Below are 17866 nucleotides of genomic sequence, written 5' to 3'. Positions count from 1 at the left end.
GTGTTCTGAGCTTCTTCCTTGCAGTGTTTCGGGTTCTTCTTCTCCCTTGTCACCGCCACACTGTGGGTTTCTGGCTGGATGTTCTTTATTGCACCTGATCCATGTTCTGATCTATTACACTCTGGTATTTCTCTGCTATAGATTAGAGATCTCTATATTACCCATCTCCTCTGGAGTCAGCCATTATATATATTCTACATTACACTTTCTTGCCATCCTCTGCCCCATACACGATAGACTCCTGATGACATGCTCCATGCTGTTTATCATATATGACCGGTGTCACTGACCCTACGCGTTTTCTGCTCCTTCCTGTAAGCGTTTTATATTTACGATTGATAATTCATAATGTATTCACGGTTTATATCATTCAACAAATCAATTCAGAAAAGAAAAAAAAAACATTTATTATTCTCTGCAGGCAGAAAAGTTTGTTCCAGTAGTTACTCCAGCTTATTTATTTTCAGCTACATACAAAATAATAATAATAATAATAATAACCCTCATCATCGCTCCTCCAGGGCTCTGCAGTAGTTGTCGCCTCCATAAATGATCATTCCGTTTTTCATGTCCTATCTTTTTATTTCTCGGGGTCTCACAGTCTTCGTCGATTTCTAGGGCATCAGATGATTGTGGTCACAGGGAGGGGCGCACATCGGGGGTCTCCGCAGACAGAATCCTGGCCCCCTGCTGGCCCCCACAGCCCCCTGGGGAGAGGTGACCTGATGTCCCCATTTCACAGCCACTTGAGCTAGAGATCTGAGGCCGGGGAGAGTGTCAGCAGGTAGGGGACAGGCTGCTGGGAGGACTTACCCTGCCGGAGGTCGGTCCCGGGGGGTTTGGGCCCCTGTTCGGCTGCAGCCTGGTGCAGACCCTGCGGACACAGCGGCTTTGGAGGCTTCTGAGGTCTCGGCCGCAGCTGCGGTTTTTCTTATTCCCAGAACCTGTTTACATTGAGTTGTATAAACTTCCTGCCGCGTTCTCTGCATCTAGAAATCTCCCGCAGAAGCCTCGACCACCTTCCTCAGCCCAGTGTCCCCTCATCTTCTATTACTTCCTATCGGGAGATTTCAGGCATTTCTGTCCTTTTCTGCCAAGTCCTGTGAGCCACAAGTATGTTCTAATATCCGCTGTACAGTCCGAGGCCGGGGAGACAGTCAGCAGGCAGGGGGAGCCGACAAGAGAGGACACTGTGAGCACTGAGAGGGGCTGCAGCCGACCACAGCTGATGGGAAGAGGTCCCAGAATATCAGCCAGGCAGGAGGGCAGCCTGGGACTTGTAGTTACACAATATACCTGGGTGTGAGATTGTGATCTGGAGGAGACCCCTGTGCCCCAGAGCAGGAGGAGACCCCTGTGCCTAGAGCAGGAGGAGACCCCTGTGCCCAGAGCAGGAGGAGACCCCTGTGCCCCAGAGCAGGAGGACACCCCTGTGCCCCAGAGCAGGAGGAGACCCCTGTGCCCAGAGCAGGAGGAGACCCCTGTGCCCCAGAGCAGGAGGAGACCCCTGTGCCCAGAGCAGGAGGAGACCCCTGTGCCCCAGAGCAGGAGGAGACCCCTGTGCAAAGAGCAGGAGGAGACACCTGTGCCCAGAGCAGGAGGAGACCCCTGTGCCCCAGAGCAGGAGACCCCTGTGCCCAGAGCAGGAGGAGACCCCTGTACCCAGAGTAGGAGGAGACCCCTGTACCCAGAGTAGGAGGAGACCCCTGTACCCAGAGCAGGAGGAGACCCCTGTGCCCCAGAACAGGAGGAGACCCCTGTGCCCCAGAGCAGGAGGAGACCCCTGTGCCCAGAGCAGGAGGAGACCCCTGTGCCAAGAGCAGGAGGAGACCCCTGTGCCCAGAGCAGGAGGAGACCCCTGTACCCAGAGCAGGAGGAGACCCCTGTGCCCCAGAGCAGGAGGAGACCCCTGTGCCCCAGAACAGGAGGAGACCCCTGTGCCCCAGAACAGGAGGAGACCCCTGTGCCCAGAGCAGGAGGAGACCCCTGTACCCAGAGCAGGAGGAGACCCCTGTGCCCCAGAGCAGGAGGAGACCCCTGTGCCCCAGAACAGGAGGAGACCCCTGTGCCCCAGAACAGGAGGAGACCCCTGTGCCCAGAGCAGGAGGAGACCCCTGTGTCCAGAGCAGGGTCGGCTCAGTGACCACTGGGGGGGGATCTATGGGGCAGAATGGAGATGGGATGTTCTAAAGTGAGATAAATGGAGTTTCTGAGAGTTGGGCTGTTGCTCCTTTAAGTGACCCCCAGTCATCGGGGGAGGGGAGAGGAGGGGGGGGGGGGTTAGTGGGCGGGGAGACCCTTCATCTTACAGTCTCTCTGTGAAGATCCGACAGAGTCTGATGACAAGAGATAAGTAAAAGGCGATCACTCCGGAGGGCAGAGTCCTGCTGCCATGAGAAGCAGCAACTCCCTGCTGAGGACCCCCGAGGAGAGCTGAGGACCCCCGACCTGTGGGCAGAACTGAGGACCCCGAGCTGTGAGCAGAGCTGAGGACCCTCAGACACTACAGCACATCTGGACACACACTTTAGACTCAGTCTTTTTCCTGCTCCATCTCTACGCACGAGTCCAGAGCAGCAGAGCCCTAGCAGTGATCAGCAGAGCCCCAGCGGTGAGCAGCAGAACCCCAGCGGTGATCAGCAGAGCCCCAGCGGTGATCAGCAGAGCCCCAGCGGTGATCAGCAGAGTCCCAGCGTTGAGCAGCAGAGCCCTAGCGGTGAGCAGCAGAGCCCCAGCGGTGATCAGCAGAGCTCCAGCGGTGAGCAGCAGAGCCCCAGCGGTGATCAGCAGAGCCCCAGCGGTGAGCAGCAGAGCCCAGGCGGTGATCAGCAGAGCTCCAGCGGTGAGCAGCAGAGCCCCAGCGGTGATCAGCAGAGCTCCAGCGGTGATCAGCAGAGCCCCTGCGGTGAGCAGCAGAGCCCCAGCGGTGAGCAGCAGAGCCCCAGCAGCGAGCAGCAGAGCCCCAGCGGTGATCAGCAGAGCCCCAGCGGTCATCAGCAGAGCCCCAGCGGTGAGCAGCAGAGCCCCAGCGGTGATCAGCAGAGCCCCAGCGGTGAGCAGCAGAGCCCCAGCGGTGATCAGCAGAGCCCCAGCGGTGAGCAGCAGAGCCCCAGCGGTGATCAGCAGAGCCTCACCCTCCTTCAGCCCCGCGGAGGCCGCACAGTCTCCCCGGGCACAGTCTCCCTTCTGCTCCACCTTTGCGCACCAGCTGAGGAGGAGCCGGACCGTCCATCCCGGCACCAGCTCCACATCCTGGTGACTGCCTGCAGCGCTGACAATGACCGCAGAGATCCAGCAGCCCCCGGCGCAGACCCCTGCACAGAGCAGTCCCATGTCAGCAGCCGCAGACAAGCACAGCGGCCAACCCTCCGTCATGGAGTCTGCGGCCACCAAGACCAAGAAGACCAACGCCGGCATCAGGCGGCCGGAGAAGCCCCCCTACTCGTACATCGCCCTGATCGTCATGGCCATCCAGAGCTCGCCCACCAAGCGGCTGACCCTCAGCGAGATCTACCAGTTCCTCCAGAGCCGCTTCCCCTTCTTCCGCGGCTCCTACCAGGGCTGGAAGAACTCGGTGCGGCACAACCTGTCCCTCAATGAGTGCTTCATCAAGCTGCCCAAGGGCCTGGGCCGGCCCGGGAAGGGCCACTACTGGACCATCGACCCCGCCAGCGAGTTCATGTTCGAGGAGGGGTCTTTCCGGAGGAGACCGAGGGGCTTCAGGAGGAAGTGCCAGGCGCTGAAGCCCATGTACAGCATGATGAACGGCCTGGGCTTCAACCACATCCCGGACACCTACAGCTTCCAGGGGTCCGCAGTCTCCTGCCCCCCCAACAGCCTGGCACTGGACAGTGGCATCGGGATGATGAACGGACACCTATCCGGCAACGTGGACGGGATGGGGCTGAGCGGACACCCGCACCTGGCTGCCAATGGTGCCCACTCCTACATGGGCAGCTGCACAGGGTCCACAGGGGGAGACTACCCCCACCATGACTCTGGCTCTCCTCTGCTGGGTGGGGGAGCAGTAATGGAGCCTCATTCCGTCTACACAAGTCCGGGCTCTGCCTGGGCAACAACCTCTACAGCCCTGCCCGGAGGTGCCCCCTATATCAAGCAGCAGCCCCTCTCACCCTGCAACTCTGCCAACAACCCCCTGTCCTCCAGCCTCTCCTCACACTCCCTGGACCAGCCATACCTGCACCAGAACAGCCACAACTCCGCGACAGACCTGCAAGGTAAGTGCCCCCTGCTCTGCCCGAGGAAAAGCCCCGCAGAGACATGTACTGGCACAAAGCCCCCCAGAGACATGCACTGGCACAAAGCCCCCCAGAGACATGCACTGGCACAAAACCCCCCAGAGACATGCACTGGCACAAAGCCCCCCAGAGACATGCACTGGCACAAAGCCCCCCAGAGAGATGCACTGGCACAAAGCCCCCCCAGAGACATGCACTGGCACAAAGCCCCCCAAAGACATGCACTGGCACAAAGCCCCCCAGAGACATGCACTGGCACAAAGCCCCCCAGAGACATGCACTGGCACAAAGCCCCCCAGAGACATGCACTGGCACAAAACCCCCCAGAGACATGCACTGGCACAAAACCCCCCAGAGACATGCACTGGCACAAAGCCCCCCAGAGACATGCACTGGCACAAAGCCCCCCAGAGACATGCACTGGCACAAAGCCCCCCAGAGACATGCACTGGCACAAAGCCCCCCAGAGACATGCACTGGCACAAAGCCCCCCAGAGACATGCACTGGCACAAAACCCCCCAGAGACATGCACTGGCACAAAGCCCCCCAGAGACATGCACTGGCACAAAGCCCCCCAGAGACATGCACTGGCACAAAGCCCCCCAGAGACATGCACTGGCACAAAACCCCCCAGAGACATGCACTGGCACAAAACCCCCCAGAGACATGTACTGGCACAAAGCCCCCCAGAGACATGCACTGGCACAAAGCCCCCCAGAGACATGCACTGGCACAAAACCCCCCAGAGACATGCACTGGCACAAAGCCCCCCAGAGACATGCACTGGCACAAACCCCCCCAGAGACATGCACTGGCACAAAACCCCCCAGAGACATGCACTGGCACAAAACCCACCAGAGACATGCACTGGCACAAAACCCACCAGAGACATGCACTGGCACAAAACCCCCCAGAGACATGCACTGGCACAAAGCCCCCCAGAGACATGCACTGACACAAAACCCCCCAGAGACATGCACTGGCACAAAACCCCCCAGAGACATGCACTGGCACAAAACCCACCAGAGACATGCACTGGCACAAAACCCCCCAGAGACATGCACTGACACAAAATCCCCCAGAGACATGCACTGGCACAAAGCCCCCCAGAGACATGCACTGGCACAAAGCCCCCCAGAGACATGCACTGACACAAAACCCCCCAGAGACATGCACTGGCACAAAACCCCCCAGAGACATGCACTGGCACAAAACCCACCAGAGACATGCACTGGCACAAAACCCACCAGAGACATGCACTGGCACAAAACCCCCCAGAGACATGCACTGACACAAAATCCCCCATAGACATTTACTGACACCCCCCGAATACATCCATCCCCTGACCCCCCCACAGACAGGCTGTACACCATGGAGTTACCCAGCAGGAGTATTAGGATGGGGGTAGTAGTTCTTGTAGTAGTCCTGGAGACACTGAGGGGAGATTGGGGGAAGTTGTGACTGCACATATGGGACATGGCAGCAGTTAGTGTGGAGACACCGGGTAATTATGGCTCCTGAGGGGGCAGCCTGTGTCTGTGGCCCTGGGCTCCCGACGCTCCGCTCAGGGGGGTGTCAGAGACCCCCAGTCACATTCACCTCGTCCCCAAAGACCCTCAGCTCTCAGAGGAATGATGACAGCTGCCACCTAATTACCGGGAATATCGGGAATATTCCGCTGAGCGACCAGATCTAGCATTAATTATTATTATTATTATTATTATTATTATTATTATTATTATTATTATTACCCAGCTGGGAATCTGATGCAGCAGATACAGGTCACCAGGCGAGGATGAGGAGGATGAGGAGGATTCTTACACTGAGGTTATGGTGGGATCATTATTAACAATTCATTTCACACCTGGGAGGAAAACACAGAACAACTGTAGTCCTACAGCGAGGGAGAGATGGGGGGATGATGGGGGTGATGGGGGGAAGATAGGGATGATGGGAGAGATGGGGGGATGATGGGGGTGATGGGGGGAAGATAGGGATGATGGGGGTGATGGGGGGATGGTGGGGGTGATGGGGGATGGTGGGGGTGCTGGGGGGATGATGGGGTTGATGGGGGGATGATGGGGGGATGATAGGGATGATGGGGGATGATAGGGATGATGGGGGGAAGATAGGGATGATGGGGGGAAGATAGGGATGATGGGGGGGAAGATAGGGATGATGGGGGGATGATAGGGATGATGGGGGGAAGATAGGGATGATGGGGGGAAGATAGGGATGATGGAGGGAAGATAGGGATGATGGGGGGATGATAGGGATGATGGGGGGATGATAGGGATGATGGGGGGAAGATAGGGATGATGGGGGGATGATAGGGATGATGGGGGGAAGATAGGGATGATGGAGGGAAGATAGGGATGATGGGGGGAAGATAGGGATGATGGGGGATGATAGGGATGATGGGGGGATGGTGGGGGTGATGGGGGGATGGTGGGGGTGCTGGGGGGATGATGGGGATGATGGGGGGATGATAGGGATGATGGGGGGATGATATGGATGATGGGGGGAAGATAGGGATGATGGGGGGATGATAGGGATGATGGGGGGAAGATAGGGATGATGGGGGGATGATAGGGATGATGGGGGGATGATAGGGGTGATGGGGGGAAGATAGGGATGATGGGGGGATGATAGGGATGATGGGGGGATGGTTGGGGTGCTGGGGGGTTGATGGGGTTAATGGGGGTGATTCCTCCTCTCTCTTCCCTCCTCAATGGCGTCTAATAGATTTCAGCAGTTTCCTTCCACCACAATTAACCTAATTGCTCCAAATAAGAGGTCAGGAGCAGAGAGGTCTGATGGCCACAGAGCTACAATATACAGAGATATAGAACAGAAATATACATCATAGATATACATAAATCTATACATATATTATTATTATTATTATTATTATTTATATAGCGCCATTAAATCCATGGTGCTGTACATGAGAAGGGGGTTACATACAAAGTTATAGATATCGACAACAGTAACCAAATTTACAATGACAGACCGGTACATACATAGCTATACACATACATAACTATACACATATATACATAGCTATACACATATATACATAGCTATACACATATATACATAGCTATACACATATATACATAGCTATACACATATACATAGCTATACACATACATAACTATACACATATATACATAGCTATACACATACATAACTATACACATATATACATAGCTATACACATACATACATAGCTATACACATATATACATAACTATACACATATATACATAGCTATACACATACATACATAGCTATACACATATATACATAGCTATACACATATATACATAGCTATACACATATATACATAGCTATACACATATATACATAGCTATACACATACATAGCTATACACATACATAACTATACACATATATACATAGCTATACACATACATACATAGCTATACACATATATACATAACTATACACATATATACATAGCTATACACATACATAGCTATACACATATATACATAGCTATACACATATATACATAGCTATACACATATATACATAGCTATACACATATATACATAGCTATACACATACATAGCTATACACATATATACATAGCTATACACATACATAGCTATACACATATATACATAGCTATACACATACATAGCTATACACATATATACATAGCTGTACACATATATACATAGCTATACACATACATAGCTATACACATATATACATAACTATACACATATATACATAGCTATACACATACATAGCTATACACATATATACATAGCTATACACATACATAGCTATACACATACATACATAGCTATACACATATATACATAGCTATACACATACATAGCTATACACATATATACATAGCTGTACACATACATAGCTATACACATATATACATAGCTATACACATATATACATAGCTATACACATACATAGCTATACACATATATACATAGCTATACACATACATACATAGCTATACACATACATAACTATACACATATATACATAGCTATACACATATATACATAGCTATACACATATATACATAGCTATACACATATATACATAGCTATACACATATATACATAGCTATACACATATATACATAGCTATACACATACATAGCTATACACATACATACATAGCTATACACATACATAGCTATACACATACAAACATAGCTATACACACACATACATAGCTATACACATATATACATAGCTATACACATATATACATAGCTATACACATACATAGCTATACACATATATACATAGCTATACACATACATAGCTATACACATACAGTACATAGCTATACACATACATACATAGCTATACACATACATAGCTATACACATATATACATAGCTATACACACATACATAGCTATACACATATATACATAGCTATACACATATATACATAGCTATACACATACATAGCTATACACATATATACATAGCTATACACATATATACGTAGCTATACACATACATAGCTATACACATATATACATAGCTATACACATACATAGCTATACACATATATACATAGCTATACACATACATAGCTATACACATATATACATAGCTATACACATACATAGCTATACACATATATACATAGCTATACACATACATACATAGCTATACACATATATACATAGCTATACACATATATACATAGCTATACACATACATAGCTATACACATATATACATAGCTATACACATATATACATAGCTATACACATATATACATAGCTATACACATATATACATAGCTATACACATATATACATAGCTATACACATATATACATAGCTATACACATATATACGTAGCTATACACATACATAGCTATACACATATATACATAGCTATACACATACATAGCTATACACATATATACATAGCTATACACATATATACATAGCTATACACATACATAGCTATACATATACATACATAGCTATACACATACATAGCTATACACATATATACATAGCTATACACATACATAGCTATACACATATATACGTAGCTATACACATACATAGCTATACACATACAGAGCTATACACATATACATAGCTATACACACACATACATAGCTATACACATATATACATAGCTATACACATATATACGTAGCTATACACATACATAGCTATACACATACAGAGCTATACACATATACATAGCTATACACACACATACATAGCTATACACATATATACATAGCTATACACATATATACATAGCTATACACATATATACATAGCTATACACATATATACGTAGCTATACACATACATAGCTATACACATATATACATAGCTATACACATACATAGCTATACACATATATACATAGCTATACACATATATACATAGCTATACACATACATAGCTATACATATACATACATAGCTATACACATACATAGCTATACACATATATACATAGCTATACACATACATAGCTATACACATATATACATAGCTATACACATATACATAGCTATACACATATATACGTAGCTATACACATACATAGCTATACACATACAGAGCTATACACATATACATAGCTATACACACACATACATAGCTATACACATATATACATAGCTATACACATATATACGTAGCTATACACATACATAGCTATACACATACAGAGCTATACACATATACATAGCTATACACACACATACATAGCTATACACATATATACATAGCTATACACATATATACATAGCTATACACATATATACATAGCTATACATATATATACATAGCTATACACATATATACATAGCTATACACATACATAGCTATACACATATATACATAGCTATACACATACATAGCTATACACATATATACATAGCTATACACATATACATAGCTATACACATATATACGTAGCTATACACATACATAGCTATACACATACAGAGCTATACACATATACATAGCTATACACACACATACATAGCTATACACATATATACATAGCTATACACATATATACATAGCTATACACATATATACATAGCTATACATATATATACATAGCTATACACATATATACATAGCTATACACATACATACATAGCTATACACATACACATACATAGCTATACACATATATACATAGCTATACACATATATACGTAGCTATACACATATATACATAACTATACACATATATACATAGCTATACACATATACATAGCTATACACATATATACGTAGCTATACACATATACATAGCTATACACATATATACGTAGCTATACACATATATACATAGCTATACACATACATAGCTATACACATATATACATAGCTATACACATATATACGTAGCTATACACATACATAGCTATACACATACATACATAGCTATACACATACATAGCTATGCACATATATACATAGCTATACACATATACATAGCTATACATATATATACATAGCTATACACATATATACATAGCTATACACATACATAGCTATACACATATATACATAGCTATACACATATATACATGCCGCCATCCACCTTCCCTATGCCATGGACTTCTATAGCCCCAACCTGGATCTGCCCCATCCACCTTTCCTACAGCCCCTTCCCAACATCCCTACAGTCCCTATCCCTATTCCCTTCTGTACACCTGCTTTGGCAAAACTAATGTGTATTTAGTCCTGCCAATAAACCTTCTTTGAATCTTGAATCTTTGAATCTATACACATACATAGCTATACACATACATAGCTATACACATACATAGCTATACACATACATACATAGCTATACACATACATAGCTATACACATACATACATAGCTATACACATATATATACGTAGCTATATACATATACACATAGCTATACACATATATACGTAGCTATATACATATACACATAGCTATACACATATATACATAGCTATACACATATACACATAGCTATACACATATATACATAGCTATACACATATACACATAGCTATACACATATATACGTAGCTATATACATATTTGCATAGAACAACTGGAACAGCACCATAGAAAATCCGTCAGCCTCCCCAACCAGCAATCAATTGGCTCCTTAGAATTAATATAAAAAAAAGTGAACTTTAATGCCCAATGGCAGCAACTTTTCGAATATAAAATCCTTTCTGTTGGTTTGAGGAGACGTTGCCGCCATTGGGCATTAATGTTCACTTTTTTTGATATTTTTGTGCCGTTTCCCTTTTTTTTTTGCTATTTAGATATATACATAGCTGTATACATATATATATACATAGATGTGTGCAATATTGACAGAAACAAAACATTATACACATATATATACACATATAAAATATATATATATATAATTCCTATTAGTTATTATTTCTCCAGACAATTTCCCCTTTATACAATGATGATAATTTTAATAATAATCAGTTCTGTGTAAAGGGTCAAAATGTCTGGAGAAATAATTGTAAGTAATAATCAAATCAAATCAAATTTATTATCGCCAAGTACATATTACATATATACAAGGAATTCTTTGTGGCAAAGAGGCAACATAATATATAACAACAGATACAACAAGTAACATCCAACAAGACAGATACAGTATATAGTCTACACAGGACGATTTAATTGTTGAACAGAGAGTGGATAGAAGCTGTTCATAGGGCGGTTGGTGCTGCATTTATAGAAATATCATAGAAATTATATATATTTTTTAAACTGCGAATATAATTATAAAGGAATAAATAATATCAACAGTGGTGGTAATATTTCTACTAATAATAATAACTCATCAATAATACTAGCAGTTAGAATGATTATTTTATTGTCACCGCATTCATATTATTATTGTCACCCTTATTATTCCATCACACTATACCAATATTAATGTTACACTCATTCTTATCACCATTATTAATATTATACTCGCTCTTATTACCATTATTAATATTATACTCGTTCTTATTACCATTATTAATGTTACACTCATTCTTATCACCATTATTAATATTATACTTATTCTTATTACCATTATTAATATTACACTCATTCTTATCACCATTATTATTGTTATACTCATTCTTATTACCATTATTAATATTACACTCATTCTTATTACCATTATTAATATTACACTCATTCTTATCACCATTATTATTGTTATACTCATTCTTATCACCATTATTAATATTATACTCATTCTTATCACCATTATTATTGTTATACTCATTCTTATTACCATTATTAATATTACACTCATTCTTATTACCATTATTAATATTATACTCGTTCTTATCACCATTATTAATATTATACTCGCTCTTATTACCATTATTAATATTATACTCGTTCTTATCACCATTATTAATATTATACTCGCTCTTATCACCATTATTAATATTATACTCATTCTTATTACCATTATTAATATTACACTCATTCTTATTACCATTATTATTGTTATACTTATTCTTATTACCATTATTAATATTATACTCATTCTTATTACCATTATTAATATTACACTCATTCTTATCACCATTATTATTGTTATACTCATTCTTATTACCATTATTAATATTATACTCGTTCTTATCACCATTATTAATATTATACTCATTCTTATTACCATTATTAATATTACACTCATTCTTATCACCATTATTAATATTACACTCATTCTTATTACCATTATTATTGTTATACTTATTCTTATTACCATTATTAATATTATACTCATTCTTATTACCATTATTAATATTACACTCATTCTTATCACCATTATTAATATTACACTCATTCTTATCACCATTATTATTGTTATACTCATTCTTATCACCATTATTAATATTATACTCATTCTTATTACCATTATTAATATTATACTCGTTCTTATCACCATTATTAATATTATACTCGCTCTTATTACCATTATTAATATTATACTCGTTCTTATCACCATTATTAATATTATACTCGCTCTTATCACCATTATTAATATTATACTCATTCTTATTACCATTATTAATATTACACTCATTCTTATTACCATTATTATTGTTATACTTATTCTTATTACCATTATTAATATTATACTCATTCTTATTACCATTATTAATATTACACTCATTCTTATCACCATTATTAATATTACACTCATTCTTATCACCATTATTATTGTTATACTCATTCTTATTACCATTATTAATATTACACTCATTCTTATTACCATTATTAATATTATACTCGTTCTTATCACCATTATTAATATTATACTCGCTCTTATTACCATTATTAATATTATACTCGTTCTTATCACCATTATTAATATTATACTCGCTCTTATCACCATTATTAATATTATACTCATTCTTATTACCATTATTAATATTACACTCATTCTTATTACCATTATTATTGTTATACTTATTCTTATTACCATTATTAATATTATACTCATTCTTATTACCATTATTAATATTACACTCATTCTTATCACCATTATTATTGTTATACTCATTCTTATTACCATTATTAATATTATACTCGTTCTTATCACCATTATTAATATTATACTCATTCTTATTACCATTATTAATATTACACTCATTCTTATCACCATTATTAATATTACACTCATTCTTATTACCATTATTATTGTTATACTTATTCTTATTACCATTATTAATATTATACTCATTCTTATTACCATTATTAATATTACACTCATTCTTATCACCATTATTAATATTACACTCATTCTTATCACCATTATTATTGTTATACTCATTCTTATCACCATTATTAATATTATACTCATTCTTATTACCATTATTAATATTACACTCATTCTTATCACCATTATTAATATTATACTCGTTCTTATCACCATTATTAATATTATACTCGCTCTTATTACCATTATTATTGTTATACTCATTCTTATCACCATTATTAATATTATACTCGTTCTTATCACCATTATTATTGTTATACTCATTCTTATTACCATTATTAATATTACACTTATTCTTATCACCATTATTAATATTGTACTCGCTCTTATTACCATTATTAATATTACACTTATTCTTATTACCATTATTAATATTACACTCATTCTTATTACCATTATTAATATTATACTCGCTCTTATTACCATTATTATTGTTATACTCATTCTTATCACCATTATTAATATTATACTCGTTCTTATCACCATTATTATTGTTATACTCATTCTTATCACCATTATTAATATTACACTTATTCTTATCACCATTATTAATATTGTACTCGCTCTTATTACCATTATTAATATTACACTTATTCTTATTACCATTATTAATATTACACTCATTCTTATTACCATTATTAATATTATACTCGCTCTTATTACCATTATTAATATTATACTCATTCTTATTACCATTATTATTGTTATACTTATTCTTATTACCATTATTAATATTACACTCATTCTTATTACCATTATTAATATTACACTTATTCTTATCACCATTATTAATATTATACTCATTCTTATTACCATTATTATTGTTATACTCATTCTTATTACCATTATTAATATTACACTTATTCTTATCACCATTATTAATATTGTACTCGCTCTTATCACCATTATTAATATTACACTCATTCTTATTACCATTATTAATATTACACTCATTCTTATTACCATTATTAATATTACACTTATTCTTATCACCATTATTAATATTATACTCATTCTTATTACCATTATTATTGTTATACTCATTCTTATTACCATTATTAATATTACACTTATTCTTATCACCATTATTAATATTGTACTCGCTCTTATCACCATTATTAATATTACACTCATTCTTATTACCATTATTAATATTACACTTATTCTTATCACCATTATTAATATTGTACTCGCTCTTATTACCATTATTAATATTACACTTATTCTTATTACCATTATTATTGCTACAATCGTTGTTATTAATGTTCTCATTGTTATTATCGCTATATTATTCCTGGTGTTTGTGGACACAGCTCCAGCTGTGATGGAACCACAAGTCGCAGCAGCGCACCGTGTCAGTCTGCGCCTTGTAGTTCCCGCACTGACGTCACTGCCTGCCCCTTGTGTCCCCCCAGGTGTCCCCCGGTATCACCCCCAGTCCCCCAGCATGAATGACAGGAAGGAGTTCGTGTTCTCCTTCAATGCCATGGCCTCCTCCATGCACGGGGGCGGCGGCTCCTACTACCACCAGCAGGTCAGCTACCAGGACATCAAGCCCTGTGTGATGTGAGGACCCTGCAGGACCCCGGATCGCAGGGACCCCCGGAGTCAGCCCTCGGCAGGACCTCCCGGCTGCTGCAGACCCCTGGACCCGGCGGCGCCCCCCGCACTCATCACCTGCACTTTGGGGGCTTTTGCTCACTGTAAATTCAGAAGAATCTATGGAACGATGGAGTTTGCGACATTTGGGAAGGAAGGTTCCGATCTTATGTTTCTCTGCACTGTAAATAAAAAATATCAGTTTTTTGTGTTTGTAAATTTAAAAAAAAGGAAAAAAAATCAAAATAAAATTTTTATTCTATTTGTTAATTTTAAGAGAAATTCTCATTATTCTATTTATGTAATAGATGTCACGATAATGAGAAGATTGGTCATTATTCCCTTGTGAATGTCACGACAGAAATGTCATTATGAAATAATTAAAGTGGAATTGTCCCAAACAGAGAAGAGAAGAATCTGATGGTGAAAGGACAAGTCAGGACCCTCTGCTCTCCCCTGTGACCCCTCTACAGGCCCTGCTGATCGTGTGCAGCAGAGGCAGACAGAGGGGGAGAGGCTCCTCCAGGGACACACATCACTCCTGAAACAAGTGTTATTACTACAGGAAGATGGGAAAGTGTTAGTAGTCTTATACATAATTGCTGTTATTCTAAATACTGATACAAGGAAAGTCCCATATAAGCGATGTGCAGTGGTAACATTACAAACTGGAGCCCGGCACACACTGCTGCTATGCAGCTGCATATCTGATAGCAGATTATTTACTGTATAATAATAATAATCTGCATGTATATATATAAATAATAATAATATGCCTGTATATATATATATATATAAATAATAATATGCATGTATATATATAAATAATAATACTAATATGCATGTATATATAAATAATAATATGCATATATATATAAATAATAATAATATGCATGTGTATATATATAAATAATAATAATATGCATGTATATATATAAATAATAATAATAATATGCATATATGTATAAATAATAATAATATGCATGTATATATAAATAATAATATGCATGTATATATATAAATAATAATAATAATAATAATAATAATAATATGCATGTATATATATAAATAATAATAATAATATGCATGTATACATGTATAAATAATAATAATATGCCTGTATATATATAAATAATAATATGCATGTATACATATATAAATAATAATAATATGCATGTATATATATAAATAATAATAATATGCATATATGTATAAATAATATGCATGTATACATATATAAATAATAATAATATGCATGTATATATATAAATAATAATATGCATGTATACATGTATAAATAATAATAATATGCCTGTATATATAAATAATAATATGCATATATGTATAAATAATAATATGCCTGTATATATATAAATAATAATATGCATGTATACATATATAAATAATAATAATATGCATGTATATATATAAATAATAATAATATGCATATATGTATAAATAATATGCATGTATACATATATAAATAATAATAATATGCATGTATATATATAAATAATAATAATATGCATGTATACATGTATAAATAATAATAATATGCCTGTATATATAAATAATAATATGCATATATGTATAAATAATAATATGCATGTATACATATATAAATAATAATAATATGCCTGTATATATATAAATAATAATATGCATATATGCATAAATAATAATATGCATGTATACATATATAAATAATAATAATATGCATGTATATATATAAATAATAATAATATGCATATATGTATAAATAATAATATGCATGTATACATATATAAATAATAATAATATGCCTGTATATGTATAAATAATAATATGCATATATATAAATAATAATAATATGCATGTATATATATATAAATAATAATAATATGCATGTATATATATAAATAATAATATGCATATATGTATAAATAATAATATGCATGTATACATATATAAATAATAATAATATGCCTGTATATATATATAAATAATAATATGCATATATATATAAATAATAATAATATGCATGTGTATATATATAAATAATAATATGCCTGTATATATATATAGATAATGATATGCATATATATATAAATAATAATAATATGCCTGTATATATATATAAAAATAATAATAATATGCATGTATATATATAAATAATAATAATAATAATAATAATAATAATAATATGCATATATATATATATAAATA

At 38.7% G+C, this 17866-nt stretch overlaps 1 protein-coding gene across 1 annotated transcript; it reads left to right on the top strand.

Moving 5' to 3' along the window:
• Positions 1-2353: 2353 nt before the first annotated feature.
• FOXF1 (forkhead box F1) lies at positions 2354-15931 on the top strand. The gene is made up of 2 exons (XM_073554860.1): positions 2354-4238; positions 15478-15931. Exons 1-2 carry the CDS (start codon positions 3278-3280, stop codon positions 15630-15632), a joined length of 1116 nt encoding a protein of 371 aa, XP_073410961.1. The 5' UTR covers positions 2354-3277; the 3' UTR covers positions 15633-15931.
• Positions 15932-17866: the final 1935 nt, after the last annotated feature.

This window comes from Dendrobates tinctorius, unplaced genomic scaffold (assembly GCF_039654945.1).
Source record: "Dendrobates tinctorius isolate UK_male_01 unplaced genomic scaffold, ASM3965494v1 ptg000214l, whole genome shotgun sequence".
NCBI lineage: Eukaryota > Metazoa > Chordata > Amphibia > Anura > Dendrobatidae > Dendrobates > Dendrobates tinctorius.
The sequence above is the reverse complement of the archived record's forward strand: the minus strand, read 5'-3'. Positions and strand labels throughout refer to the sequence as shown.

Bases quoted from the DNA above. Each gene is read 5' to 3' on its own strand.
- FOXF1 (XM_073554860.1), top strand. From the start codon at position 3,278: ATGACCGCAGAGATCCAGCAGCCCCCGGCGCAGACCCCTGCACAGAGC. The intron at 4,239-15,477 runs GTAAGTGCCCCC...GTGTCCCCCCAG, and splicing joins CTCCGCGACAGACCTGCAAG to GTGTCCCCCGGTATCACCCC.